The following is a 27,520-nucleotide window of genomic DNA, read 5'->3' as shown; positions in this document are numbered from 1 at the left end:
CAGTGGTCACAAGTATCGTACAAGCGGAAGTTATGGATGTCGCACTACTACATGCTCATCGAGAGGAATAAAGATCTCAAGTCTGGTATGTACTAATGGAAGCAAGTTGCGCGTGGTCAGGGACATAGCAAGTGTTTGATGTTGGTTTCCGATGCACGAATTGTGACTGGACCTCCTCCTCAGTTGAGTCTCGGCCCCAAGAGGGCTCGAGAAGCCCAGATCTATCAACGGACATGTCCCTCAGACGCGCCTGCCTTCCAAAACCCTCAAACTCTACCTCTATTCTTTTTTTTCCTCACCAAAAGACGAACGAAAACAGGACCGCCACGGCCTGCCGACCATGAATCAGCCAGTGCAATCGGTAATTCCCTCCTGTCCGCTAGAATCCTGCCCCTAGCAGGAGGGAGAGAAAAGATCAACGTCTATTTTCGTACATCTCGGTTCCTTCTCTTATATAGATCGGCACAACACTTGAGCTGGAAATTCTTTACAAACTTCCCCGACGGGGGTATGCGACACCTTCCACGGCGGGGTGATCAGTGAACCAGCTGACCTTGTCACCGGCACCGTGGTTCACCAGCGAAGACGGGAGGCTGCGACCCTCTTCGCTGTCGAAGATGGACTTGAGGATATCCTTCTTGCCCGCACCGGTGGCCACAAAGGCAATGTGAGCGGCGGAAGTCACAACGGGAAGGGTGAGGGTGATGCGCTTGGGAGGCGGCTTGGGGGAGTTGGTCTCCGCGGCGACCCAGGCGTCCTTCTCGCGCAGGAGATCGTGACCGGGGAAGAGACTGCAGGTGTGGCCGTCGGGTCCACAGCCCAGCAGGATGAGATCGAAGATGGGCAGCTTGACGCTATCCTTGGCGGCGAACGAGCGCATCAGGGCTTCCTGATAGGCGTCGGCCAGCTCTTGGGTGTTGCCGTCGTGCACGTGCTTCTCATCGATCGGATAGACGGTGGGTTCGCCGAGCGCGGCCGGGATCTTCGCGAGGAGTTCATCCTTGAGAAGGAGGTAGTTGCTGTCCTTGTCGTCGAGCGGGACCGCGCGCTCGTCCGCGAAGAAAATCTGCCACTTGCTGAACTGCGGCGTATCCTCGGGAGAGCCGTTGCTGTCGGCCAGGAGGGCCTTGGCGAGGACAGCGGGGAGTGAACCGCCCGAGACCGCGATGCGGAAGGTGTCATGGCGAGCGAGCGCCGCATTTTGACAGCGGAGGACGTAGGGGCGCAATTCCTTGGCCAAGGCCTCTGTGTTGGGGAAACTGTAAAGATTGGGCTGGGTGGTCGCCATGTTGGTAGTGGGTGGTGGGAGAGTTGGTGGAGGGGTCGGAGGGGTTGGTGGTGTTGGACTGTGGAGGAGTGGAAAAGATGACGAAACGGCACAGGCGAGGATGGGCGGGCAGGTGACAGGCGGGAAAGCTTGAGCGCGGTGAAGCCTGGACGGGTCCGAGATTTGGGGATCGGAGGGGTAGATTGTTGGTGGCTTGGAGAGAAAGACGCGAATGCTTAGCGACCGGTGGGGGTCTCGACGAAATATGCACAGCCAAGTGCCACCGCAAACTCGCTCCTGTCAAGAGAGCAAGCGACGGAGGCATACGAGTCATTTGTGAGGCTGGAAGCGGACGGAAGGCAGGATGACGTCGATGGTCGACGCCCCAGTGTTTCCTCTTTCGCCCATCCCATCTCAGCACCCGTCCGCTCGACTCCGTCTGTTCCTGTGTTTGATGAATTGGGATGACCAAGGCGATTATCTTTGGTGTCACTTGTATCAATCTTCCATTATCATCATGTTACAAGGCTGATGCATCCACTCCAGATCCCCTGCAAGCTCAGGCACTTCACCTCCCAATGCGGATTGGTCAAACTCTCTTCCGATCCGCTTCTCCCCGGCCTGATAGCGATGGGAACACATGGTTGTGATAAGGACGAGAAAGATCCGCATTCGGTCTTAACCTTCGGCGAGTTAGATCGATTAGACCACGTTCTTGCCACACTTTAATGCGGTGAAACGAATGGCCGAAGAGAGAAAAACCATGGTCTGATCGCGATCCCAGGAGCCTGTACACCGGGCGACTAGCTCTGGTCCAGCGGCTGTAAGTTCTTGAATAGGAGTCAAAAGGGTCGATCGATCGGGCCGTGTCAGGCCAGTTGGATCGTTGACTTGTTTGGGCCATTTAGGGGACAATGGCCGGTCAACCTCGGCGACAGTCGGACAGAGAATATCAACCGTTTCAGTCTTCTCACCTTTTATCTGTGATCTTTTATTTGACGGGCAGTCTACCCTGAGCGATTGGACTGTTGGTTATCACAGGTTGCTATGGTTGGTGTAACCTTTTTAAGGCGGTTGCATCATCCACATGACGCCATTTTGCAGCTGGATATTGACACAAGTCGATCTCCTTCCCGACTGGGGTGTTTCGGGTTCTTGCAGGAGCCCCTCGTTGAACGATCGAAGCTGGTAGAAGAGTAGGCTGCACATGGTACTCCTGAACGACTAGCCTGACCGGTGGAGACTGGGAATGGAGAATGGAGACCCGAAACGATTCAGTCGCCGAGCATGGGGACCAAAGGCAAATTTTCGAGGGGGACAAGCGTCACAGCACAGTCCTAGAAAAAGCAGATGTACTGTACCAGCTCACCAGACCCAGGATGAATAATGAGTATCGTGGTATCCATGGATGTGATCATTGATTGTTCGTCACAACCAGGCCCCCGTTCGGAGAGTCAAACTGTGCTCGTGTACAGGTGGGGCGGTCTTGCGTTTATGACTGTCCTCTACGCGAATGTTCGACCCAGCACGCATTTTTTGGAGTAGATTTCAGCGGAGAGGCTAAGAGACAACGCGACCGACAATTTCATATGACGGTTGCTCTCTGCCCAGAGCCACGAGCCTCAGCGGCAACCCAAGCGTGGGCATCGCGGGAAGGACACCCGACGCAATGGTAGCAGTGTGGGTTGCCCGAGGGAAGCTGTATTGCCGGGTACCAGCGATGGTGGGACTCACGGAACTATGGCCATGGTTACGTCGCGGATCTTGGAGATTCCGGACTACAAACGGTGTATACATGCGAGAGATCTCACTAGTTGGGTCCTAATAAGATTTCATCCATGAGGAATTGGCTGGCCAGTAATCATCCATAGGCACCGAGCAAGGGTATCCTAAATGTTGGCTGGCCAACTAATTAAAAAATTGCTTGAAGGTAAATCAGTTCCGATCAATGCTAAGAGGGTCCTGGAAAGGCGACAGAGATTTTCGCCCTTCTGAGCCGGTTTTTCGTGCAATTCTCCAACTCGGTCTTGATTTCTTAGCCGATCTCTCTCTCTTTCTCTTTTTTTTTCTCTCCTTTTTAATTTCGCTCCCTGGTCATTATTGATGAGTGTCCAGCCTTTGACAGTCTTTGGTCTGACACTGAGAGCCAATGCGGTGGAGAAGGGAAACTGTTTCGTAGGCCGCATGTCTGAGAGCATTATTTTTCTAAGGGTTCTGCAATGAGAGTCAATGAGAATCATCATAATTATAATGATAATCGTTGTCCACCTGCACTGCAACCACGGCGGCATTTGTGTGGTTGGAGGGTTTTGACATGAAGAAAGGGGGAGAAAAAAATGGAAAAGAGAAAATGGAAAAAAAAAGAATACAGACTCCACCGAGGTGATCGAAAACGGGTGCCAAAACCTTCGAATTCTCTGCCATTTGGGGTAGTCACTAGCGTCACAAAGACCCGACTAGGCCTTGTGTCGATGATGATCCATGACCGACTGACTTGCACATCTGGCATCTCTCTCTCTCTTTCTATCTCTCTCTCTCTGACTGCGAAGAGCATTCCTTGGGCATCTCTCGGGGCTGTGGCACCGGTCGCTTGGAGTTCCGATCGAGTGACACGATTTAAACTACTGGGGGCGTCGCGGGTGCTCACGGTGATTGGTCGCATGTTGGGACCGAAGGATGCAGTACCGGACTGCGCCGACCTGGTGAAGAGGCATCGGGCCACTGCTTTACTACTTTCGGAGAGAGGAGGGGGAGTGGGCTCAGGTGCGTGGACGTGACTGGATGGAGCGGGTCAACGATGGAGAATCCACCTCAACTGCACATTCATCTCATGAAGAATCAGGATTAATCTGGAATTTTCTGATTTCATCGATTGGCAGATCGAGACCATCGACTCGGCGACCGGCAGTGGCTGTCACGAGCGCTGACGACTCGCGCCGGTGTCGTGCAGAGGACTCAACCGGTACTTGGCTTGAGTCAAGACAAAGAGAGTCTTTGTCCGTCTCTCGTTGGAGTCGCCCAGTTCCAGACACTCCGACAGCCGAAGATCATTCATGCTCCAGCCCGATGCATCTGGCCCTCTTTGTCCTCGTGGTCCCCCCCCCCGAAACCCATCTAAATACAGCGTCTCAAGTCCCTCGTTCTTCTGATCACGATCCAATTCTTTTCTCTCCCATCCTCTACCCCCGACTCAGTCACTCGTACTAGCCCCAATAAACAACACTCGAGACTACCTCAAGTACCTGGGATATCCACACTCGACCGCCCCACCACCCACCACCCACCACCCGCTTCTCGCCATCTCCGTCTCTCCGAGCAGGTAGATTGGCCTGGCGCTGGTCACTGGACTCATTTATTTATCTTATCTACACATACATACACTCTTCCTCCCTCTCTCGCTGTCTCTGTCGGCGTCTGCTCATCCAACTTCTCACGGCTGTGTATTTCCTTTTTTTCTATCTGCCGCTTCTGCCTACTCCCTGGCTCTGCTCAGCCTGTCCACCATGAGCTCTCCCGCCATCCAATTCTCTCCAGCCCCATCAGACCATCGTCCCACCAAGCCCTCGTCGATGCAAGAATTAACTCTGGACATTGTCCGGTGCTCTCGCTGTCAACAATCCCTCAGCCTCGCCAGCCAGTCAACTGGATCGGGCGTGGTTCAGTTCGGCATGAACTCCTACTATTGCCACCGCTGTGCCTCCAAAGTGGGCTTCCTCCGATGAAGCTGCGACCGAGGTTCCAAAGACGAGAGAAGACATGGAAGACGACTGCCACCACCACCACCACCACCACCCAAATGCCCCGCCTGCACCTCGATGTTTCTTATCTCACATACTCATTGAGTTGAAGTGCTCATGCCTCGGCACGCATCTCTTTTCGACACGCTTTTGAACTCTGTACACGACATCTTTCTCTTTTTTCCTTTTGGATCTATGATTCACAACAACCGTGTATGATTTTTATCATCGCCTCCCGCTGTCTCGTCGGTCTTTTCTGTCTTTCAGATTAACTTCCATTGCGCGCGCACCAACGACGATTGTCTCGGGCTGCCTCTTCGGTGCCGACTGGGACTTGTCGCGGAGATCGCCACATCACAAAAAATTCGAACGAGCTGCGACTTTCCGCTCATATGGCTTGGTCAATCCGGAGTCCTGCTATTCCCCATCTATGAGCAGATTGGTTCGGTATCACGCCAGATATCTTTTACAACTATTTGGAACTGGGAGGGAAATGTTTTCAAAAACGTTTGCACGCCGCAACAGTCTAAATGGGATCTCGAGCTGGATAATCCTTGGCCGTGCCAATCGGAGACTGTTGTTGCTCTGTCTACTGTCTTCGTCACACGGGAAAAGACGGTTGCGCCAGGGCGAACGAAATGAATTTCTATCGAGGCCATGCCCGAGCGACTGGGCCGTTATGAATGTATGAGTGTGGTGCAAGTATGGATTTGACCGTATACGATTGTCTGATCCTACAGTGAGATGAAGGAAGGACCTCGTTCAGCTTTGCTCTCCTTTATCTTGCTTAACTTCTAGCCTGCAATTGTTGCTCTGAAGCGTTTTTCATCGTTTGGCTTTTCTCTTTTCGTTCTATACCGTATACTATGCTCATATAACCTAGAGCTTCCAGCGTCGATAATTTGCAGTTTTATATTTCATTTGGTTTTTTTTTTCTGTTTTGTCTGAGAAATGTGTACAATATATGACAGAACACACATTGATTGTAGCATATCCCACCCTGGAATCTCCAAACTGCTGCGGATCATCATTTCAACCCTCCATACTATGGTTAACTATTCAGTCGCCTCAAGCCTGCAAAATGTTCGCAGTGCTAGGGTGTATCCATTTTCTTTTCCTTTTTTTTTGGCCCTTGGACAATCAAAGTGTGGCGAATAAGGTCTAGTCCATCCAGATGGAGATCGTCTCCAGTTTAGCAACCAAAGACAGGGAACTGGGAACTGGGAAGTGTCCACACACCCGGGGCTCCATCTCCCAGCTCGATCTACAGTATGGCCATGGCTCAGATTACGTATTATTACTCAAACACGGGCACATAGTCAGTGACGGACTCCACTTGGTCCATGCCCGGAGAGCTCTTTTAATCATGTCGATCTTGAATATACCGGTTTCGAGTGGTCTAGGGCACAGTGTTTATTCGTTGCAGACTCATAACGGGCATCCTTTTCCGTCAATCAAGGAATCTTGTTTGTTTTTTGATCTTTTATGGTTGTTGTCACATGTGTGATTGAGGGGTTGAGGGGACTAGTTTGTGATTTTGGAGTCATTTTCACTCTAATCTAAGCTTGGTTCCATGGGTTGTCACCTTTGGTACATATTGACATACTAGGTGCTGAATAATAAATGTTCAGAGTACGAATAAACCTGTTAATCATCTCCGTCATTGGAATAATAATATTGCTTGGCAACACTCGCCACCAGCCACAGCGTGAAACCAGTCTGCTGCCCGTGCGGGACCTGTCATCGTGTGGCAAACAACTCCAGCTCCAGCTCCAGATCCAGCTCTAGCTGGTGTGGGCCTATGAATCTCGCGGTTTCAACGACGGTACATAAGTGTGGTTTTTTTAACAGAGGGTTTGGGCAAAGTGTTGACGCGCAGGATATGGTGATATTGGAGTTTATTGTTTGATGCGGGATGGTGTGATGGTTGAGTTTGAGTCTCGCTGGCTGGATGGACAAGATGACCATGTAGATTTTGACTTGAGATTGGACACCGGGTGGCATTTGTCCAACAAAGAGTGTGTCATTGTACGGTGTTCAGTTTCCTTCGGGGCTTGGTTCTGGCGGTGCAAGAGGCGATAGTCGCGATCTTTCTGCTTGTACTTGGTGAAATTATACCTACAGTACTACTACTATTACCACCACCGCCCGGCCAAATCATGCCTCCAGAATTGACTCATCCAAAGACTTCCCAAGCGCACTGGTACCAAAAAGGACAGACCCGAGGCCAACAATTATCCAGAAATAATCACGTACGCTGAGCCCACTCTCATTGCCATGTCTCGCGTAATATCCTCTCTCCAACTCCTAGCCAGCCACATCACGCCGGTCAATCAACAGGCAGTCGGTAGGCGCTGCAGGTACTCTCCCCGCGAGGCCCGTGTTGAAAAAAAAAACCTTATATTATCAAAGTAGCAGATTGAGATCCTGGTGCCGCCACTAACAGGTGATTTGTCGAATATTGATTCAGGATCCTCGTTTTTATCTGATGGCTCATTTTTTTTTCTCCCTCTGACGCCCGACCGCGTACCTTTCATCGTCAAGTCCAGGGAACCACTCATTGAGTCACTTGACTCTTTTGACCACTGGGGAGTCAGACAGGAGAGACTCGGACGCTGATCGATTGAGATTGGGAGAGTTGTTTCGCCCCTCGAAAATAATTGGTGAGACGAGATGCTGGACCAGGGTGCTGGTTCGTAGATCCTGAGATCCTGAGATCTTTAGATCTATCCTGGGCTGGCTAGTAGGTTCAAAAACGGAGATCGACGTTCGAACCTACTTTTCTCATTATTCTTGTTCATCCTGATTACCTTTTTCTTGTCTCCCTTTTTCGTCTTCTTACTTTTCCCTGTGTTAAATTTCCTGGGGTGAGTCGGGTCATTCCTCTCGCCATTTACTGTTTGGTCTGATTGGATCCACCATGAAACTCCCCCCATCCACCAACCAGATCTGTCGTGCGGTGCCCCAGGGAGGAGGCATCTATGTAGAATTGGCAGATTGCAACGCCTCTTTCACCAGAAATAGACAAGGAAAAAAATGAATAAATGATTGAACGAATAAGAGCCCCACAGTTTGAATATGATAGATACAACATGGGTCGTTTCGTACTTTCAGATTGGCAAAAAAGGAAGGGAAAGAAAAAGCGAGACAAGCTGCACATCTACGCCGCGCCACATTCCACAGCACCACAATTACGACAGGATAGACAGAGACTCAGAGACCCGCCGCATGTATCTAGACACCCGGGATAGGCATAGATTCAAAAAGTATTGTACACTCCACTGTCCTGGTAGCCCTCCTTCATCGAGTATAACCTTCCCCCTTCGGTACCTTTCGCACAGAGGGATCACCATCCTTGGGGGAGAAAGGATCTGGCGGTGTAAGGTGAAGCGTGCTCGTTGCTTCAATTCGAACCTCGTCGAGGATCCCAGACTTCCGTCGCCGGTGGGTGAGTTGTACAAAGCTGCCCAACCCAGGCTCCGAGCCCTTAGTCCATGTCTAGTCAACTCCCTTCCCCCCGGACGGATCTCCAGGGCGTCCAGGAGGCCTAGTAATCCGTGTCCTACACGCGAAAGGCGAACGAAACGGGGCACGATTCGAAGGATGTTTCATGAACTGCATCGAACCTAGGGGATCTTCAAGCATCACTGCAACACTGCTTCGGGGGTCTATTGTTGGGAGGCTAAGACACGGTGATCCCAGTCTCACCAATCATCCACGAGAAAGACAGACATGGATACCGCGAGGCGGCTCTTCGCGGTGGAAATCGTCGATCCAGCCCTAGAACCTGATTAGTAAATCGACTTGGGTAAAATTGATAAACGAAGAAATGAAGGAGTAAAAAAAAAAGAAGCGCCCAGTCGGGATGTTCAGGAGAAGAAAAGACAAGATAAAGAAAAAGCAAAAGAACACTCTCTCCAGTCCTTACATTCGGAAAGCAGAGCCCTGTCACGATCTTCTCCATTGTTGTCGAGGGTGTCCATCTCCCACGGAACAATTGAGTCGATAAAGTCCTGCGGCTTCGGTGGAGTCGTACGGCTGGAACCTTTTCTCGTCTTCCAAGTGGATGCCGACGGGGATGGACCCGGGCGAGCTGAGCTCAGGCTTTCATGCAGAACTAACGAAAATGACATATCGCAGAAGTCCCGAGTATCATCGCGCGACATTGAAAACTCCAGCTCCCATTGGCTGCATGGCTCGACTTTTCAGAAGTCCCCCCCCCCTTGATTCTGTCATTGTGCTGCAACTTGCTTCTGGTAGATTCTCGATCGCGTGTGTACGAGTGCAGTTAGCAGTCCCGTCATGCTCTGGGTTTGAAACATTTGTCAGTGACCCTGTGAATCTTAGTCTAATTGGAGGTTTGGTGAGTTGATTGACAGGCCTAGTGGATGCTGCGTAAGAGACGCTGCATACATGGCATTCCACTAGGGACCTTGAGGTTGTGCGGCTGGTCGCCATCGACGATGCATCCCGTTCAGCGACGTGGAGTTTGGAGAGGCCTATTCGAAAAGGAAAAAGAAAATGGAATAAATAATCGCTCTCGTGGATGGACTGTACCCTCAAAGGTGGAACAGGTGGAACTTTGATCTCAATGGAGGCCAGCATTGATCTTCCTCCCTATTGACCAACCTGACGCACCTCGAAGCTTTTCGCTGGCTGGTGGAAGGGTGTTCAACCTGCTCTGTCCACTTCCTTATTTCCCCTGAGCACCAGTTCTGATCTCTTTCCGATCATTACAAATCGTGATCAATTTTCCAATCCTCCTTAAAAGAAAGATCGCCTCCAGTCAACCCAGACTTCCATCTCGTGGCAGCAAATTCTCGGCCCCTCGACAAAGCTTTCAACCAAATACCAGCTTGATTGTATCCCGGCTGCTCGTCAAATCTGCAAGGTGCTACCACCACGTCTACCAGAGTTGCCGTCTTCTGGTCTGCGTAATTGTCATTGATCTGCATTCCGTCAGATTTGCTTGTCATTGTGAGTCGTGCACCCGGTTTTCCTCATGTCGGGTTGATGCAGTCTGATGTCGTCTTCGGGGCACACATACATGGACTGGGCTATTTGCTCTGACATTGAGCGACACCCAGGCGGGGCAGATTTCCCGCTATGGATTGCGCAATCCAGCAAGGAGATGCACGACGAGGGTACTTTTATAGCTAATAGTGGTGCTTGCTAAGAAACATACACGCATCTGCGAACGAACGTGAAGACCACGTCTTCCTGAAACGATCTACCAGCCAGGCCGATAGCTGTTTCATCTTGCCTGCATGGTGTTATCAATCGCAGACCCTCAAGCTTTCCACCCAAGCGATCTGATAAACTGATTTCCGGTCAAACGGCAGAGTTTGTGGAAGTACTGGAAATCTTCAGGTGGATCAGATACTCGATAAAAGTACGACTCACAACGACCGCAAGTGTTGGTCCGGCTGGAGGATAAAATAGACAGCCAACAAAACTTCAGAAAAAGAAAAGGAAAGGAACGGGGGAAAAAGGACATCCTTGGGAACGTTTGTCGCGATTTCAGCTGGAAAAATAAAACTTTAAGAAAGTCGAAACTCGCCAAGATGCCTTTCCTGGGTCACGAGAAGGGTCAAACTCCGAGATGTCGCAGGTCAGACGATGAATACGTCCTTTTTCTCCAAGGGGTATGCTACGATGTTTTTCTTTCCTTTTCTTTCGCCATCTTGGTGGCTGACAAAGGCTGCATGATAAGCGACCAGTTGCTGACCCGACCCCCTGATAGATTCCTGCACATTGTCGCTGGCAAGAATTGAAAGATCTGGTGCGGCAGACGGCTTTGCATATCCGTCAGGCCGTAGTTTACGACGATAGCCAAGGGGTTCCGACGGGTCTGGGACAGATCATTATCAAAAATGAGGACGAGGCATGGCGAACGTATCGTGAGTATTTCAAACTCAATCACCCGTTCCGCATTCACGAGACTGATTTGTTTTGCGCAGACCGATTGTCCACGAATGGGTGGGAAGGCTCTAGCTTGGTCGTGACTCTGGCTCGTACCAGCTCACCTACGAAACCTGTCGCTGGGCCTACGAGAAGTCCCCCAGTGATCGAGATGAATTCATACATGTCGGGTCATTCGACGCCGCCGCGATTACAGGCCAACATGACGGTACCCCCTTCACCAATCTCGTCAACGTGAGTTTTTTTTCCCCTCTTCTTCTGTTAGCGTTCAAAGGGAGTGTGAGCGAGTCAAGTTCACTCCCCCCCTTCTCTGCGTGTCTAACAGTATGCCATCACCAGTTCGGATCACTCTGGAAGTGGGCTCTCATGGCCATATCCTGAGTTTATTCCCATGAAGGGGCCACTGACAATCACCCATCCACCTTGTGTACCAATGGTATCTGACCTGCATCGATGTCTTCCACCTTCCCCTCTGATACCCGGCTCGATGTTTGACGTTCAAGCTTGGAACATGATGCCCGCAATGTATCCTCTCTCTCCACCCATCCATTCTCTCCACGACACTGCCCGACGAGACACGCCATACTATGCCCACCACAACCACTATCTCGCCCAGCCGGAATGGGCTACTCCTCCCAGCTCGTCCAGCTCCCCAGTTCCTTATTCCTCTCCTTCCCCTTCTCCCCGTGAGCTGCTGATCCACAACCTGAGCTCAAATACCACAGAGGGAGACCTGATCCAACTCCTCCAAGAGGCAGGAACTGTCGAACACTGCAGTATGGTCACCAGGCCCCGAGCTCATCCTCATTCTCCCTCCTCTGACCCTCATGCATCCGTGGTGATGAAATCTGCCGACGAGGCCAAGCGCGCATCGCAACTGTTCCATGGAACACTCTTCAAGGGGTCACATATCCTCGTTCAGCTTACAACGTTCACTGGAAACCTCAACACTATTGCCCAATCACCCAGAGGAAGCTGGGATGAATCTACAGCCCTCGACGAGTCCGAACAGAGCGATCGAAGCTCCGATTGCAGTGGACCTCGGGTGAGAAGCGTCTCTGCCAAAGAAACTGGACAGATGCACTTTTCGAAACCTCTCGTTGTTGACGGGAGTGGGTTACCGAAAAAGAAAAGTTCCCTGAGAGATGGAATGGATCAGCATTCTCGATGCCATCATTGATGGGATCTTGGAGGTTCCAGGGACAAGTTTGGTGGAAAGAAGGGTTGGGTTTCATTTGCTTGGAGATCTTTTTTTCTTCTCTCTTTTTGCTCACCTTCTTTTATTTACGTAGGGATCCGGGGCTTGGGGGGGGGGAGGATTTTGTTTTAGAGATACTAATGATCGTGTTGAGGTGTGAATGGTGGAGGTTTTTGTAAGTAGTTTTATCAACTCGACCGTTTCAGTTCAGGTAGACGAGGTCATTGGTGATTCCACAACCGGCGTACCTGGAAGGGGTGATCACCACGGCTATTGATGTGGACGTGCGCGGTCTCATCCACGACCTTTTGCCTCCATGACAGGCGTACTGGGGACCACATAGGCAGGCCGAAGCTCGTGGCCAAATACACTCACAATCATTCGAAGACGGAACATTACTAAACTCCAATATCCATCGATGGTGACAAGAATTTCATTAGTTCGTTCAATTATACTATCATGTCATGCTGCTCGTGTCATCACCAGTACCAGTGCAATCCCCAGACATGAAAATCCTGAAACCAGCTGGTGTCCTCCATTTGCCTTGCATGTGTGTATGCCCACAACGCCGTGTGAATGAGGAACTCCCCTAAAATCACAAAAATTAAAACGATGCCTTCGAGGCAGACAAAGTGAATGAGAGAGCGAAAAAAAAAGAAAAAGAAAAAGAGACCCCAAAAAAATGCGTGGAGGATCGTGATTATTTTGCATGAGTGACCATTTCGGCGTAGACGTCGTCGGGAATCCGCTGTACCAAGAGCACAGTCAAGGCGATGATGCCTTTGGCATCGAGGGGTGGTAAAGACCGGAGGATTTTGTTGGGGCTATAGCAAAAGTTAGAGAGAGTTGCCGCTGGAAGGGCGTGGAAGCCAAACAGGGGACGACTGACCTTGGACTCTCCAGAAGAGTATCCCGCATGCGAATCAGTTGCGCCACAATGCAGAGTATATTCAAATGGGGCCCGTAGGCAAAGAGAAAGTCCCACAGGTGCAGGACCTCCGGCAGTGGCGGGGTACAGGCACACAGAGTCAGGACTGATGGGAAAGCGTAGAGTTCAGCGTACATCCCCTTGGAAAAGAGATACGCCGCGAGCTTCGGTTCCACGATCTCCAAACACCGGTCAACTAGCCGCAGGCCCTTGTGGACGCCATCCATTGCGCCGCGGATGTAACCAGGGCATTCCTTGGTCACAAAGTAGTGAAACAGCGCAAATGCCTCCACCTCGCTGCGGGCGGCATACAGAAAAGGTGCACAGAGCACATTCATGCCTTGCACGTATATGGCCGAGTCGTTGACCACAGCTTTTGTGTCAGATCCGGGAGTCTCCAGCTCCGGTTCCTCCTTGATACTGGGTGGTGTATCGACCAGCATCTCCATCTCAAGGCGTCTAGAGGAAGAGGGTCGAGATCGAGGCTTTGCTTTGGAGTCGTGGAGCTTCCAGGCTACGGCATTGAGCAGCCGAATGAGGCTGGCCTCGGTGACACGGCGCTTGAATAATGGGTCGGTCGCGAGTGTACGGAAAGTATCGTTGCGAATCTTTGCATAGGCGGGTGAGCCACCACGGTGAACAAGAACAAGGTAGTCGTCGGTGGGAAGCGGCGCCACATTTAGCAGAATAAGCCACAAGTAAACCCGGTAGGGAGACTTGAAGATCGACCCAGTCAGCATGGGATTCTCCGAAGCCATGGGCAAAGCTGTTTCCAAAGACAGATCTCGAAAAGTCTTACCATGCCATCCCCGTCGGCGTCCACTCCGGTTGACAGAACTAGATACCGCAGCTCCCTCAGAGCTTCCTTCGTATTGCCGTTGTGTGGCCCATCTCGAACAAGATTCTCCAGGAATGACCTCTTGATGCCCACCCCTGACCCAGTCTTCCGGGCTGGGCGTCGTTGCGTCGGAACCGAGGTCACGAGTGATGGTGAATCGCGAGCAGCCGCATCACTGTTGGATCGCGGTCGGCGGCCGGTATGTCTGATCGTAGACCCCGATGGCGTCGACGCTTCATTATCCGTGAGATGCATCGATGAGAGTTGGTTGGGTTGGGTCTGGGCGATAAGTGCGCTCGAGGTCGACAAAACCTGGTGAGATTGAATCTTGCGCAGCGTGCGCATTGTTCGCGGCGACGATGGCGTTTCCGAGCCACCAAGACCCCAGTACGGTTGAGGCATGGCCATCTGGTCAGCTATCACGGATTGCGTCGCATTGATCGCGTCCAGGTCTTCGCCGCGCTGAAAATCGGCGGGAGAATTTGACAGCGGTTGCTGGGGAGTAAACACCGACAGTAGCTCGGTGAACGGGAGTTTGATCCACGGGGTTCCGCCATTGATGAAATGCGGAGCACGCGTCCAATTTAGGCTCGGCCTGGCCGCTCTGCGACTACATCATTTTGACCGCGCTTTTACCGAAAAGGACACCGCTACTCAATGCTATAATCTCAATTTGCTTAATTTCATCCGAGCGCTCGTCCTACTTTCAATTACTCAATTCGAATACCTTCAGTGCCAATAGCCCTCCGGTTTGGTAGGTGCTCGACATGCGATCGTGATTGCGAGACTATCCGAACAGCTACAAGTACTTTAAAGCAACCCCAGACTCCCTCTCCAACGCCTACCATTCAATGCTCGATGATCGGAGCCTTCAAGCCCCAACTGGCCCTGGCTCCACGCGTGCATTACTCCCATTCTCCGCCCCACCCACTGCATTGCGGACAAAATCATGGTAGTGGAAGACTTCGCCCCGTTTCACCGTCCCTGACTTGGCGCTTCGTCCCCCGAATGCCCGTCGACCGGTAAACCCGCTCAATACCTCGTCGATCTGTTGCCCAGTCAAGGGAACATCGCCACCTTCGGGTAGCGTGTGTAAAAGCGCATCACGCAATTCTTCGACGTCAATCTGGCCATTGTCATCGTCGTCGAAGGCAGCTAAAGCGTTCATTAATTCTTGCGAGGAAGACATGGGCGACATGAGTTGAGAAAGAGTGTTTAAAAATGTGGGAAAGTTGATGCTTTGCGTAGAAGGATCGGGGAAGAAGCGAGAGAGACGAGCAGGCGATGCATCTTGGCCTAGAAAAAGCAAATCGATGAGCTTGGGGACTTTTGGTTTGAAGCAGAGAACCACCTCGAGGACTGACCAATATTCGACAAAACATCTGCTACGTCATCCTTGTTTACCAAACCATCGTTATCTCGATCCAAGACTTGGAAAGCTTCCCTGATCTCCCGCACTTGGTGTGCAGGGAGTTTGGACGCCGCGTCGGCGCCCACCCGACTTGCAATCGGCGCGCTAAAAGACTGCTTTTTGACAATAGGCGATTGATGACCGGGCGAGTAAGCCCCCTTGGTCGGTGAAGGAGGAAGCTCTCGTGTGAACTTGGGCTGAGAAATAGGCTCACGTGGAAGAGCTGTCACATTGTCTTCCTCTGCTGTGTACGTTTGATTCAATTTGCTCGGCGATTGCATCGGCGTGAACCCTCGGGTGGGAGAGCTTCCTGGCGTACCGCCTGTGCGGGCTGACCCCGGCGGAGAGTTGGGTGTCGACGGTCGCCGAAAGGGAGACGCCCTTGGGCTTCCGAATGAGAGCGGCGATGGCTTAAATGTTGGTGCACTAGACTGGCTCATTTCAGATTTGTTAGAATGTTGTTCGGTCGATGGTCATGTACAATCTCAGTTGCTCACCATTGTTGCGTCGGCCCAGTGATGTAGTAAGTGGAGTATATCTCATGTGTTGGAGACTGTAAACAATGACCCGGCAACACAGTCGGCCCGGACGGGCACGTGCGGAGTTATCTGCCCGGCTGAGAAAGGCTCGCTCTTGATTGTTATCAACAAAAAAAAATACGCGGACGTTGCAAATGAGAGACACAATTGCAGCAAGCCCTTTCAAATTTTGTACTAAGCTGATGGACTGCTCGATTCAGAATGAAAAGAAAAAAAAGGCAGAGATCTCGGTCGCTCCTCGAGTGCATCGACTCTAGAAAGGCTCGGTTGACCTGTCCCACATGTGGTGGTTCATTGCAGCTGTTATCGCCTATCGTCCCCGCTGTGGAGAACCGCCCTTTTTCTGAACTGACCCCTGAACTATTCAACTCTTGGCCCACGGTGATTGGCAGCATACGACTGCGCTTCGATCGCATTTCTTTCGCTCTCCGAGGCTAGCAGACAGGGCATGTCATTCACTTCTCACGCTTGAGTCTGGCCCTTTGAGACGCTTCGAATTTGCAGTCTTGCCGGAAGATGTCTTCGACGCTCCCCTACCGACCCTCAAACGACTCGTTGTCCACCTCCAATCCGAAGAACAATGGCCTCCCCCGGCTTTCTCCAGCTGCCTCCTTCGTCGGAAGATCTCCTAGTCGCTCTCATGGCTCATTCAGACGTACATCGGCCGAGAACCCGGCGAGTCAGAAGGCGCGGCGGTGCAAGTCGCAGTATCCGCTGGACTCGCCAGAGCGTCACGTCGAATACATTCTGGTAGCATCCTTCCACATCGACCGAGGGCCAATCATGGAGCACCAATACCCGGCAGCGATCAGTGGCGATGAGAGCATGCTCGCCGAGCTCATGCTTCCAGATCAGACACACGTGCGCAGTCAGGATTGGACCATTTTCTTTCTTCACAAGGACACGAGCGGGGATGATGAGGACGAGACGGAAGATGGGACCAAGAAGAAGAGAAAGAAGAGAAAGAAAGTGAACATCGGCGAAGGCGACGAAGCAGACGATTCTCTCAGGGAGGACTCGGAAGAAGTTTCTGAGGAGGACAGCAGCGACGACGAAGAGGGTGGAGAGGGCCCACCTCTGATGTATGTGCTGAACTTGGTCAACACAAAGCAGGACAATACGGTTCGACGGTAAGCCCTTCTTCGAGTCAAATTGCGGCGGGAAGCAAGAGGCCTGACAGATTTGGCAGAGGTGCGGTGGTCAAGGCCATGGCGATTTGTACAAGACATTCATTTCTGCACATATACAAAGTACGCCAAGAACCCTCTGAAGAATACCTTGCAACTGAGACTTACGAAATCACAGCCACTCCTGCTCTTGGCGTTGGAGGATTACTTCAAGTCGCCTTACCCCGAGACCCTCGCGTCACTGTATGACGCCGTCAATAGCATGGATTTATCCCTGATGCCTCGGATGTCCATCCTGGAGAGGCACATCTTGCAATCCAGCAACACAAAAGACATGTTCATTGAAAAGTTTGAGCAGATGGTTCGTCAGCGAGAGGAAGAGGAAGCAGAGGAGGACGAGGGTCCTCCATCACCGAGAAAGATGAGTCGTTATGTGCTGCCGCGAGACACCCATGAATTTGAGTCAAAAGTGGTCTACAATGATATCCCGATTCCCGTCAAGATTCCGACGGTCATCTGGCCTGAAACTGTCGGCGACTTTTCTCTCGTCAAATTGATCCAGACGTTTGCAGGGCCACACGCGACCGCGCCTCAGGGGTTCCCAAACCATCCACACCTGACAACAAGCGGCCCGTTCACACATCCCATCATTGTGCTCGTGAACGCGATTCTGACGCAGAAAAGAGTCATTTTCCTAGGGCACAATAGACCCTCCGGTGAGGTGGCTGAGGCTGTTCTGGCCGCGTGTGCCATCGCTTCCGGGGGAATTCTGCGTGGATTTACTAGACACGCTTTCCCCTACACAGACTTGACCAAAATTGACGATCTTCTCAAAGTTCCGGGTTTTATTGCCGGCGTGACGAATCCGACGTTTGCCAACCATCCCGAATGGTGGGATGTTTTGTGCGATTTGCCAACGGGACGTATGAAGATATCGAGCCACATCGAGCCTGCTCCAGTCACAGAAGGACTGCTGTTTTTCCAACAGCAGCATGCTTCTGCGCCAATCCACACCCCCACCTCTCAGACCGATCCAACAGGAGACCACCTATTCATGGAAGACATTCTCCGTAGCATCAGTCAACGGCATGGCGAGAATGCCGTCCGGGCGAAGTGGCGCGCCTACATTGTCAAATTCACCCGAGTCGCGGCAGCATTTGAAGAGGCTGTCTACGGCGCCTCGAATCTCTACATCATCGGGCCTGGTGAAGAGCTGTCCCCCGATAGTCCGACTGGGCACCAAACAGATCCCCTGGATCCCACCTCATTGAGGGGCCATGGCTATGTCTGGCCCGACGAGGCTTCCAAGCAACGCGAGCTTTCCGCGTCCGTCTCTCGCATTGAGGGTTGGCGGAATACTCGTTCGTACTACTCTTATATTCAAGATATTGCGGCAATGTATTACCCGGCGCGGCCCATTCAGCGACCGGACATCCACCACCATCACGACCGGCTTCGATCACTGAAGCTGTCGCACGCAGACTCGGGTGCCATCTATCTCGCACTGTCCCATGCCGTCAAAGACTACGCGGGTATCTGTCAACTGCTCACTGTGACTCCCGAGAACCAAGCCGGCCTCTTTTACGTCAGCATGGGTCTTTTCCATCCGGACCAAGCTGTCCGGGAAGCAACTGTGGAATTGCTTGATCGCATCGCTGCTCACCCGGCGGGCCGACATTTTTGGACCCATCTCACTCGTTTCGCCAAACTGGGATATTTCCGGGTCAAACGCGAGCGTGAGAGTGCTCAAAGCCCCATTGCGACTATCCCAGGCGGCTCTCTTGCCATGACGAGTCACGGTACAAGCTTCAGCGTCGAGCCACAAAGTCTGGTCGGGGTCGCTCTAGGTGATAACATCAAGCGGAAGAGCTGATGGACGCTATCCATCCATCCGTGGAGCGCTCTTTGCTGTTATGATCATGGCATGGCGTTCTCCTTTCTTTTTTTTTCTTTTTCTCTTTTGCGTATTCTTGCGCACATATTCTTTTCCCCTTACATTTGCCTCGTTGTAACGACCTATCAAGAGTCATGCCTTTTCTTTCCCCTCCGTTTGATGACATTTGTGATGAAAATCTGATTGTCCATATTCGTTTCATGAAGTTGTCCGACCCCTGTGATCCATAACGGTCGTGCCCCCGTGCCTGCAATTCCCAGCTGAGCTCATGCTGATACCAGTATCAGCAAAGGACTGTTATTATACTATCAATCCTTTCCATGAAAAATGATTTTAGAAAATACCATTTTCTTTTCTTGCGAGCCAATGTCAACTATCGTCTAAAGTTGTGAGAATCAAGTCGACAACCATGGTCTTTACAATCCCATACCACTTATATAAACCTAAAGCCCTTTATCTAACTTGATGAGCTCTCGCTTCGGGTCCCCATCACAGCAAATGCTGTACCAGGCCCATAGCCAGAGATGGGCAGTATGCCTATCCAATGGATAGGGCACGGTATGACCTCTGTGATGAGCTTTGATCTGGTGTGCGAGCAAGGAAAGGTGCATAAATGGGGCACCATCATAGTGTTTACTAGGCTTCAACGAATGAAAGTGAACAGGGGATTAATTAACTATAGACAATAGAATAGATGATATACAACAGAATAGAATCAAAAAGAGACACGCTTCTCGCTAACATCGCACATTATTTGCAACCTCGTACATATGAGGAGGGAAAGGGAGGGAGGGGGAAGAAAGAACACCCGATGGGAGAGTTGATTGACCAGCCTGAGGGAGTCTAAACTTGGAATTCCGAGTCGGTTCAATCGATTGCCGAACAGCCTATAGGAGTATAAAGGGCTGGAAAGGCGCAAGATTGTCTGCTAGAACGAGCCAGACATTGCGATGCTGATGAGCAAAGTAATGGATGAGATGAGGATTCGAGAATCGAGCGGCCGCAATGCGTGTCCAGCTCCGGCAGCCGCTTTCAGGGAGCCCAGGGTGACATTTGTATTGGCAAAGCCGGAGCCACAGTAGTTGTTCACCAGGTTGGCGGAGGGGACGTAAGTTGTGTCGAGAGATTGTCCATTGACACTTGCCCACTGGGCGTAGATATCAAAAGTTTCCTTGAGACACTTGTTGCAGGTGATCGGACCGGATGAAGTCAAAGTGCTACCGATCGGTACAAAATAGACATTATAATCATTCGGAGCGGATGTATTGGTGACGGCGTCGACGAAGCAGTATTGCTTGGTTTCAGGGTTGGTGAGGCAGGAGACACGGTAGACAGGTTCATAGGCAATCAATTCCTGATAAACACTTTCCACGACGGAATTGCCCGCTTGGTAATCCTGCGCACAGTGATCTTTGTGCATCATTTGTTCGGCCAGGGATGTCATGACCGAGGCGCATTTGTCGACTGGTTGCGCGCACGCTGCGTCGAGCACATAGGCCGTATTCACGGCCGATGTCAGGATGTGGAAGAACGAATTGGAATTGCCGAGAAGGAGTGACACGGCGAGACAGTCGGTAAACGTCGAATTGGACCGGAATTTATCAAAGAATGAGACGCAACTGGCGTTGGCAAAGTTGTTTGATAGAGTATCGAATGCGGCGGGCACCTCCGTGTAGGAGGAATTGTCGGCAGATGAATCACTTCGTTTCAAGAAAAGAACTCGGTTCTCCTCGATGTAGGGCGATATCGACCCGTGGGTGCTCTCGGCGTCGTCAGGCTGTGCCTGTCCAACGACGGACAATGTCAAGACTTCTGCGGCGGGATCATCCGTGCTGATCTCTCCACATGGTGCGAGTGCCGATCCCAGGCCATGAGAACCATCGGCGGCGGCGACTGAGCTTTGGGCGAGCGCTGCCTCTGGTGACAGACATAGAATGATTATGCATATTAATAGAGTATGATAAGTGGTCATTGAACGTTTCGAGGACCACCTCACACGGCCGGGATGCGACCCGTGGCGCTTAGAAAATGAGCGACGGTCACTCGGCGAGAGACCGGAGTGATTGGCCACGAACTTGCCCATGTATTGACATGTCCCAGTGACAGTCTCCATATCGATGAGGACTTTTCCCCTGGATGCAGTTCAGCAAGCGATCTTGCCGTGATCGGCTATGGGAGGAATGAAAGGAAAGGAAGGAGAAAAGTAAGAAAATCACGATGTGAGCGCTATGGATGGGCCGACATGTTCATTAGACTCTTTCGTCGCCGTCAACCAGTCACAAGAAGACCGGATTAACTTTTTTTTTTTGTTTTCGAGATCTGCTCAGAGACTGGAATGGACGAGCAGGTGTCGTCCTTTGCACAGTAGCTCTGGGGTTAAGAAGAGTGAACGGAACGATTGCGCCAGGCTGGAGAGATAACGGTCAAAGCCAGACTAGCGATGACTAGTCTGCCACCACCATCCTGCTAGTTCGAACTGTGCGAAGCCAACCGGCGGGCACGGAGCAATGGCTGAACGGGGGAGAAGAGTTTCAGTTTGACGGTGGAATTCCTGTGGTCCATGTCATGAATTGAGCAGCCAAGGCCGAAAACCCGCTGATGGAGCAGCGCGCTAGACTCTCTCGGAGCAGGGCTGATGAGGACTAGAGCGTTCTGTGGAGTCGGCAACACGGTCGATGGGTGGTGATCTTGGCTCGAGCGGCTCAGGGGCAACGGCATTGGTACTCGTGCTAAGCCACGACGGTTTCCGAGGAATTATCAAGGTGAAGTGTAGGTGGGATGTTGGTTGTCTGACTTGGATTGATAGCACATGCCTTTGCACCAGTGGCTATTGACATCGGCCTCCTCAATACATGCTTGGTAAATCCTACCTGCAACCGCTGTCCTCGGTCGCGTGCAACCAGGTGGAGAGTTCTGAGTATTGCGAAGGGCAAATTTTTCCAACACAAGAGTATTGCGACCCGGTGATCCAAGTTATCCCGTTCAAGATACCATGGCAATGGCGCGCATTGCACTCTGAAGAGGCCAGGTCGACGTGCAACTGAATAGGTGCAAAGTACACCACACCTGCGTTGTTGCGCTCTTCTTTCTCGAGGAGCTGGCCTGATTCTCTTCACGTGCCGCAAGCTCGGATGTAAACGTGATGGCTGTGTGGACACAAAGCCACCGTGAGGAGCATTTCACATGAAGCGTTCTGGCCAGTTTTGGAGGGTTTGAGATCGAATGGGACGAGAAGATGCAAGCAGGGACTGTTTGTGTACGCATTGGCGACGGTGACAAGTCACGAAAATCACCCGAGCGGTTGATTGATCTTCTCCGGCGCGATCCAACTCAACTTGTGTAAAGACTACAGATACACTTTGGCAACCCAGCCCTCTTGATTTGATTTATCTTCGTAGTTGCTTTTTTTCTCCTTCTTTTTTCACAAAACCTGGAAGTGAGTGGCTCTGGTTCACTCGAATTGTTTCCTGTCGTTGAAGATAAACGACTCTATTCCACGTAAATCGCCTTGAGTTTCTTCCCGGCCAAAGCCTCAACTTTCTCCGAAGGCCAATTAGATAAGAGTCTCCGGCCGCTCCACAATCAGCTCGGCCAACTCTTTCACCCCCACACGATCGTTTCACTCGCAGAAGGTTGGAACCTCATCCCATCCGAGTCATCATGTCTGACGCCCTGGTCCCCGAGACGAGAGTGTTGGCCGTCGCAAGCCATGTAAGCCGAGAAGTTCGATGTCCACTAGGAGCCTGCGACTGACAGTTCTCGTATTTCAGGTGGCCTATGGGTACGTGGCAGATGTTCAATAATGTGATGATCATGACGATGCTCGCTCTCCTTCGAGAGAGGGTCCATTTTTCCTCGTCATGGCCTCGCCCAACAATGTCGCGCGACTGATGTGACACGCTTTACTGACTTATCATCAGCCATGTGGGCAATACGATGGCGGGGTTCGTCATGCAGTCATTAGGATGCGAAGTCGCTGCATTGAACACGGTCAATTTCAGTAGGTCTCTCTGCTATTCTTACAATCTGGAGTCAACCACGCTGATGATCAAGCGTATAGGTAATCATACTGGCTATCGCCAATTCAAGGGTACTCGTGCGACTGCGCAGGAGATCACGGATCTTTACGAGGGCCTCTGTCAGAGTAATCTCACCGACTTTGATGTCATGCTGTCTGGGTACGCTCCAAGTGCAGCGGCCGTAGAGGCAGTAGGTGCTATCGGTATTGACTTACAGAAAAAGGCCGAGGCGAAACCGGGCTCTTTCTTCTGGGGTAGGCCCTTTTTGTTCTCCATAAAGGAACCCATGGGCCGCATTTGCTAATGGGCGGTCGTTTAGTACTCGACCCTGTGATGGGTGATCAGGCCCGTTTATACGTCAATGACGACGTCGTTCCCGCGTACAAGAAGATCATCCACCATGCCGATTTGATTCTTCCAAATCAGTTTGAAGCCGAGTAAGTTGCGTGCGAATTCTTCACTCGCCCAGTAGCCCAGGTCGTACCGTGAAAGGGAGTGGGGGAAAAAAAGGAAAAAGTCGAATATTGAATCCCTACTGACCTGCTTTCACAGAGTCCTCTCCGGCATTCAAATCACATCGCTTGCCACGTTGGCCGATGCCATCACTGCCATCCATCGCATTTACTCAGTGCCGCATGTGATCATCACATCCGTGCAACTATCTGGGTTTGCTGCCTCGGGGTCTTCACCGAACTCACCAGACAAGTTTTTGACCATCATTGGATCAACCACCCGATCCGATGGCTCACCGCGTCTGTTTCAAGTCGATGTTCCCGCTTTGGACTGTTTCTTCAGTGGGACGGGCGACATGTTTGCCGCGCTGACTGTGGCTCGACTTCGCGAGGCAGTCGTTGCAGCGGGCGGTGATCTCCTGCAGACTCGCTCCTGGGTGTCGCCTGACGATGTGCCAGCCAATGAGCTTCCCTTGGCTCAGTCGACGATCAAAGTCCTCTCGAGTATGCACAGCGTCCTTGAGCGGACCATGGAGGCACGAGACATCGAGTTGGCAAAGGAGGTTCCTGCCCTGAATGGAGCGACAAGTCCAGAGGAGCAGCAGAAGCGCGAGCATCTGCGCCGGACAAAGGCTGCCGAGGTGCGGCTGGTCCGTAACACGAGATTGTTGAGAGAGCCTCTCACTCTATTCGAAGTGCAAACACTACGTAAAGAAGACATTACCACAGATAAACAATAGACGACGGATGTTCCGTCACAACCCGCCTGTTGATGTGATATTACATGTCCCTATGTCTCACCAGGGGAAAAGCAGATATTGGAGCGAGGAGAATCAACCAAGAAGAGTATTCTCGAACCGATTCGTGCCCACTTCCGCTTGCAAATGTACCAGATGACCCAAAGAGAGATTCTCAAAACATTCATTCATTTGTGCTTGACTACCTAGTCACGAGTGCCAATTCTAAAATCTAGCGGGACGTCTCCAGTCATCCACTAAATGCGCCTTTTGTCTTCTTTCACAGCCACGTATCAAAAACTTTCAATCATTATCGTCGTAAAATCATCCTAAACGCCAGTGCTGCCGAACCCACCAGCACCGCGGACACTCGCCTCCAATTCTTCAACAACCGCGACTTCGGGGGTATAGATCTGCACCGCCATTAGTTACACCCGACCAACGCGCGATATTAATCCTGGGAAGTAGAAAGTCCATCTCACCTTTTCGAGGACAAGCTGGGCAACGCGATCACCTTCCTTGACTGTATTTGATAACCTGTCTTTAGTCCACGCTCCACAACATGCAAGCAGACCACACTCCCCTCTCCGCGAATCACACCCCCAAAAAACTTACCAGGGAAATCAACATCAGAATGGTTGAAAAGCAGCACCTTCACTTCACCCCGATAATCGGCATCAATGACACCGGCACCAGTATCAATGAAATGCTTCGAGGCAAGACCGCTGCGAGGTGCCACGCGACCATCTGCGACGGTAAAAAAGAAAAGGTTAGCAATTGAATTCCCCGCTCTGATATATTAGTGCTCAATCAACAAACGCCCGTCGTGGTACAGGTTTGAAACAAAAAGAAAGAAAAAAGGAAGAGAAAATAGAGTCGAAAAGAAAAGAAGTCCAAATCCAACGTACATGTTCCCTCTGGCACAGCCATTGCAATTCCAGTGTCAACCAGAGCCTTCCCCTTGGCCGGCACCACCGTCTCCTTCGCGGCATACATGTCGTACCCCGCGGCAAAGGCAGATCCCCGCGTTGGGGCCTTGGCCGAGGGCACTAGCTTTTTGATCAACAGCGGCGGCAGAGGCTGCTGGATTGAGGTCACGGCGGGAACACTGTCGGTTGTCATCTCGGCGGATTCTGTCTTTGTGCGCTTTGCAAGCGGCGAGTTGGGGAGGGAAGGCGGGGCGTGAGCAGCAGCTGGTTGTGTAGGTGAAGTGGAGGTGGTGGCGGTCGGTGTGGTCTCTCTGGTCATTGCCGGGATGATTTGGAAAGAGAGTTGCGGGAGGATGAGAAAAGGTGTACAACCAAATGTGCAGGTTCACTCCAGAGTGCAATTGACAAACTGAGAAATTGCTCTGGTGTTGTTAGGTCGTTCTCGAGAAATTGGACTCGGCAGTTTTTGCGGTGAGGTCCTGCACGAGCTATTTCTCCTTGCGCGTGCTTCACCGCTTGAGACGCGGTTCGCGTCTCGTGTTCTCGCGGGTCTCGCTGTCACCTGACTGGGTGAACGACTTGAAGAAGACAAACCAATTGCTGAGTAAGTCATTTGCGATGCTCTCCCATGAGGTCGGAGCGTCATAAGTTCCAGTCTCAGCTGGGCCAGTATTTTGATACATTCATAGCGGCGATCACGGGATTTGAACGGGTAGCTTTAGGGCTAGATACGAATAGGTACCAATGCAAAGCGTCAGCCGTCCTCAAGATCGGAAAATGCGCAAAGACGAGTTTCACATTGGAAGCCTTGTTATTTTCCTCAAGAGATTCGAGCCTTCGTGACATCAAGAACCAGAAGGATTCGATGATGGATCGCAGAATGAATGCTGCCTATGACAGGGATGAATCGACTAGGCCAAATGTAGATGATTGTTCATGTGTGGTCAGCATCGAATACTACCCATCGTCGGCAGTCTCTAAAATAATGCTGCAACCTAGCCCGTCAGGCTCACATCTGGTCCACGCGGGCAAGTGCAGGGTACAGGCAGATGAATCGTGAGTCTGGCTAGCAGTAGAGGAGCAGAGTAAATATGTAGATGGTTCAGATGGGTGTTCAGCCTAGGTGCAACCTTCTGTACGTGGCTACATGCTCGTCTCTATACTGCTGGAATCGCCTGGTTCTCTCTACCTTGGCTGGTTGGAAAATACAGGAATAGATGACCACACTCGATCCTTCCTGAGGCAAATGACATTAATATGCATGGTGTGGTCCATAATGCGAGTGGCCTAAAATGATATCCGTCCAAGCCACTTCCAAATGGATAAGTGTAAGAATGTATAGGTAGTCAAAAATGGTTGGAGTCCTGTGCATTTATGCATCGTCTCGAATCGGCGCGCTGCCATGATAGCTCCGGAGCTTCTAAGAGGGACCGTTTTAGCAATTTTTTCTTACAATACCTGGAAAGGCTGAGGCTGGATGGGCCTCTAGGCTTTTGCACACCCTTGCTTCAGTAGTGACACTGCGGCTCTTGGGGGGTTTTTTGCCAGGATGCTGCAGTGGATTCCATGAAAGATGGAATTTATGACGGCAGCCTAGACTGACCAGCATCATATGTCATCTTCTCTAAAGCCCCCGGCCCCTACCTCCTGTTCGTAGTGAGCCGCAAGTGCAACCTAACCAATCCTGATCCATACATTTAGCCGGCGTTTGCCGTCTGCGGTTAACCTGATATCCTAGGTGACTTTGAATAAGCATGACAGAATAGTGTATAAGGTAGACAATGATACAGTAGAATGAGCAACCGTCAGTTGGCCAGACCCTGTCCGGTCGACTGTGGAAAGGGAAAAACAAGTAGACACAGCGGCGACAAGTACCCGGCGCAACCGACTCTGGACTTTCCATATCCCCATCCATGCGAAAAGATGCTCAAGGGGTGTTCTCTCGGGGGGTTGCCTTTCTAGGCAATATGACGTGACTGTTCCTGGTTCTGTCTTTACAGAACCGCCGATGAAGTCAAAGATGCGGTTTCAAGTAAAGCATACTGCATTGCATTGTACAGATCACAATCTATACACGGCACTCCACCAAGTGATTTGACGCCTTTTTAGGACGAACTCTATACCGGTAGCGCCGGCCTCGTTTCGCAAGAATGACTATGGCAAGGATCTGAACCGTCTGAGCGCTACCGGCACTGCATCGAGTGACGACGAGTCGCGACGGGGTTGGATGTTTCGGATCAACACCATAAATAAGCATAGTCTTTGCGGGAGAGCCGCTCGAGTCTCACGCATCTCTGCTGTCAACCAGTGTGGAAATACGTTTCTTCGGAGGTATACGCAATTCGGGCGTTAAATGAAACCGCATATCCGACGTGGCGTTGCAAGGACGGGAATCGAGACGGGCGACGCACCGTCACACGTCTTATCGCTCCTTTTGCGACAAAAGCACCAAACACGTTGTGAATGCGGTCTTCCTCCCGCTTTTCTTCAGGGACCACTTGGGATGATATCCCGACGTTTCT

The 27,520-nt window shown here is 51.4% G+C and overlaps 11 protein-coding genes across 11 annotated transcripts; 4 read left to right on the top strand and 7 right to left on the bottom strand.

Moving 5' to 3' along the window:
- Positions 1-487: 487 nt before the first annotated feature.
- Positions 488-1,288, bottom strand: POX_e07063 (putative 6-phosphogluconolactonase; the record flags this gene model as incomplete). The annotated part of the gene is made up of 1 exon (XM_050115874.1): positions 488-1,288. The coding sequence occupies one exon, from the start codon at positions 1,286-1,288 to the stop codon at positions 488-490; it is 801 nt and encodes a 266-aa protein (XP_049968334.1).
- A 3,482-nt stretch (positions 1,289-4,770) lies between these two features.
- On the top strand, positions 4,771-4,989 carry POX_e07062 (uncharacterized protein; the record flags this gene model as incomplete). The annotated part of the gene is made up of 1 exon (XM_050115873.1): positions 4,771-4,989. The coding sequence occupies one exon, from the start codon at positions 4,771-4,773 to the stop codon at positions 4,987-4,989; it is 219 nt and encodes a 72-aa protein (XP_049968333.1).
- Positions 4,990-8,686: 3,697 nt separating this feature from the next.
- POX_e07061 (uncharacterized protein) lies at positions 8,687-9,170 on the bottom strand (the record flags this gene model as incomplete). Its single annotated transcript, XM_050115872.1, has 2 exons — positions 8,687-8,784; positions 8,933-9,170. The coding sequence occupies 2 exons, from the start codon at positions 9,168-9,170 to the stop codon at positions 8,687-8,689; spliced, it is 336 nt and encodes a 111-aa protein (XP_049968332.1).
- A 567-nt stretch (positions 9,171-9,737) lies between these two features.
- Positions 9,738-9,980, bottom strand: POX_e07060 (uncharacterized protein; the record flags this gene model as incomplete). The annotated part of the gene is made up of 1 exon (XM_050115871.1): positions 9,738-9,980. One exon carries the CDS (start codon positions 9,978-9,980, stop codon positions 9,738-9,740), a length of 243 nt encoding a protein of 80 aa, XP_049968331.1.
- A 588-nt stretch (positions 9,981-10,568) lies between these two features.
- On the top strand, positions 10,569-12,106 carry POX_e07059 (uncharacterized protein; the record flags this gene model as incomplete). The annotated part of the gene is made up of 4 exons (XM_050115870.1): positions 10,569-10,649; positions 10,748-10,904; positions 10,965-11,160; positions 11,266-12,106. The coding sequence occupies 4 exons, from the start codon at positions 10,569-10,571 to the stop codon at positions 12,104-12,106; spliced, it is 1,275 nt and encodes a 424-aa protein (XP_049968330.1).
- A 718-nt stretch (positions 12,107-12,824) lies between these two features.
- Positions 12,825-14,292, bottom strand: POX_e07058 (uncharacterized protein; the record flags this gene model as incomplete). The annotated part of the gene is made up of 3 exons (XM_050115869.1): positions 12,825-12,948; positions 13,014-13,768; positions 13,852-14,292. 3 exons carry the CDS (start codon positions 14,290-14,292, stop codon positions 12,825-12,827), a joined length of 1,320 nt encoding a protein of 439 aa, XP_049968329.1.
- Positions 14,293-14,761: 469 nt separating this feature from the next.
- On the bottom strand, positions 14,762-15,801 carry POX_e07057 (uncharacterized protein; the record flags this gene model as incomplete). Its single annotated transcript, XM_050115868.1, has 3 exons — positions 14,762-15,186; positions 15,255-15,732; positions 15,799-15,801. The coding sequence occupies 3 exons, from the start codon at positions 15,799-15,801 to the stop codon at positions 14,762-14,764; spliced, it is 906 nt and encodes a 301-aa protein (XP_049968328.1).
- Positions 15,802-16,356: 555 nt separating this feature from the next.
- Positions 16,357-18,840, top strand: POX_e07056 (Protein mesA; the record flags this gene model as incomplete). The annotated part of the gene is made up of 3 exons (XM_050115867.1): positions 16,357-16,970; positions 17,030-17,090; positions 17,146-18,840. 3 exons carry the CDS (start codon positions 16,357-16,359, stop codon positions 18,838-18,840), a joined length of 2,370 nt encoding a protein of 789 aa, XP_049968327.1.
- Positions 18,841-19,789: 949 nt separating this feature from the next.
- On the bottom strand, positions 19,790-20,974 carry POX_e07055 (uncharacterized protein; the record flags this gene model as incomplete). Its single annotated transcript, XM_050115866.1, has 1 exon — positions 19,790-20,974. The coding sequence occupies one exon, from the start codon at positions 20,972-20,974 to the stop codon at positions 19,790-19,792; it is 1,185 nt and encodes a 394-aa protein (XP_049968326.1).
- Positions 20,975-22,521: 1,547 nt separating this feature from the next.
- On the top strand, positions 22,522-24,072 carry POX_e07054 (uncharacterized protein; the record flags this gene model as incomplete). The annotated part of the gene is made up of 6 exons (XM_050115865.1): positions 22,522-22,572; positions 22,632-22,642; positions 22,782-22,861; positions 22,922-23,134; positions 23,200-23,317; positions 23,433-24,072. The coding sequence occupies 6 exons, from the start codon at positions 22,522-22,524 to the stop codon at positions 24,070-24,072; spliced, it is 1,113 nt and encodes a 370-aa protein (XP_049968325.1).
- Positions 24,073-24,398: 326 nt separating this feature from the next.
- POX_e07053 (Deoxyuridine 5'-triphosphate nucleotidohydrolase) lies at positions 24,399-25,317 on the bottom strand (the record flags this gene model as incomplete). The annotated part of the gene is made up of 4 exons (XM_050115864.1): positions 24,399-24,482; positions 24,552-24,592; positions 24,685-24,816; positions 24,978-25,317. The coding sequence occupies 4 exons, from the start codon at positions 25,315-25,317 to the stop codon at positions 24,399-24,401; spliced, it is 597 nt and encodes a 198-aa protein (XP_049968324.1).
- Between the last annotated feature and the right edge of the window lie 2,203 nt (positions 25,318-27,520).

The sequence above is a fragment of the Penicillium oxalicum genome, chromosome V, assembly GCF_001723175.1.
Source record: "Penicillium oxalicum strain HP7-1 chromosome V, whole genome shotgun sequence".
Classification (NCBI taxonomy): domain Eukaryota; kingdom Fungi; phylum Ascomycota; class Eurotiomycetes; order Eurotiales; family Aspergillaceae; genus Penicillium; species Penicillium oxalicum.
This window is presented reverse-complemented; position numbering and strand designations above follow the sequence as displayed.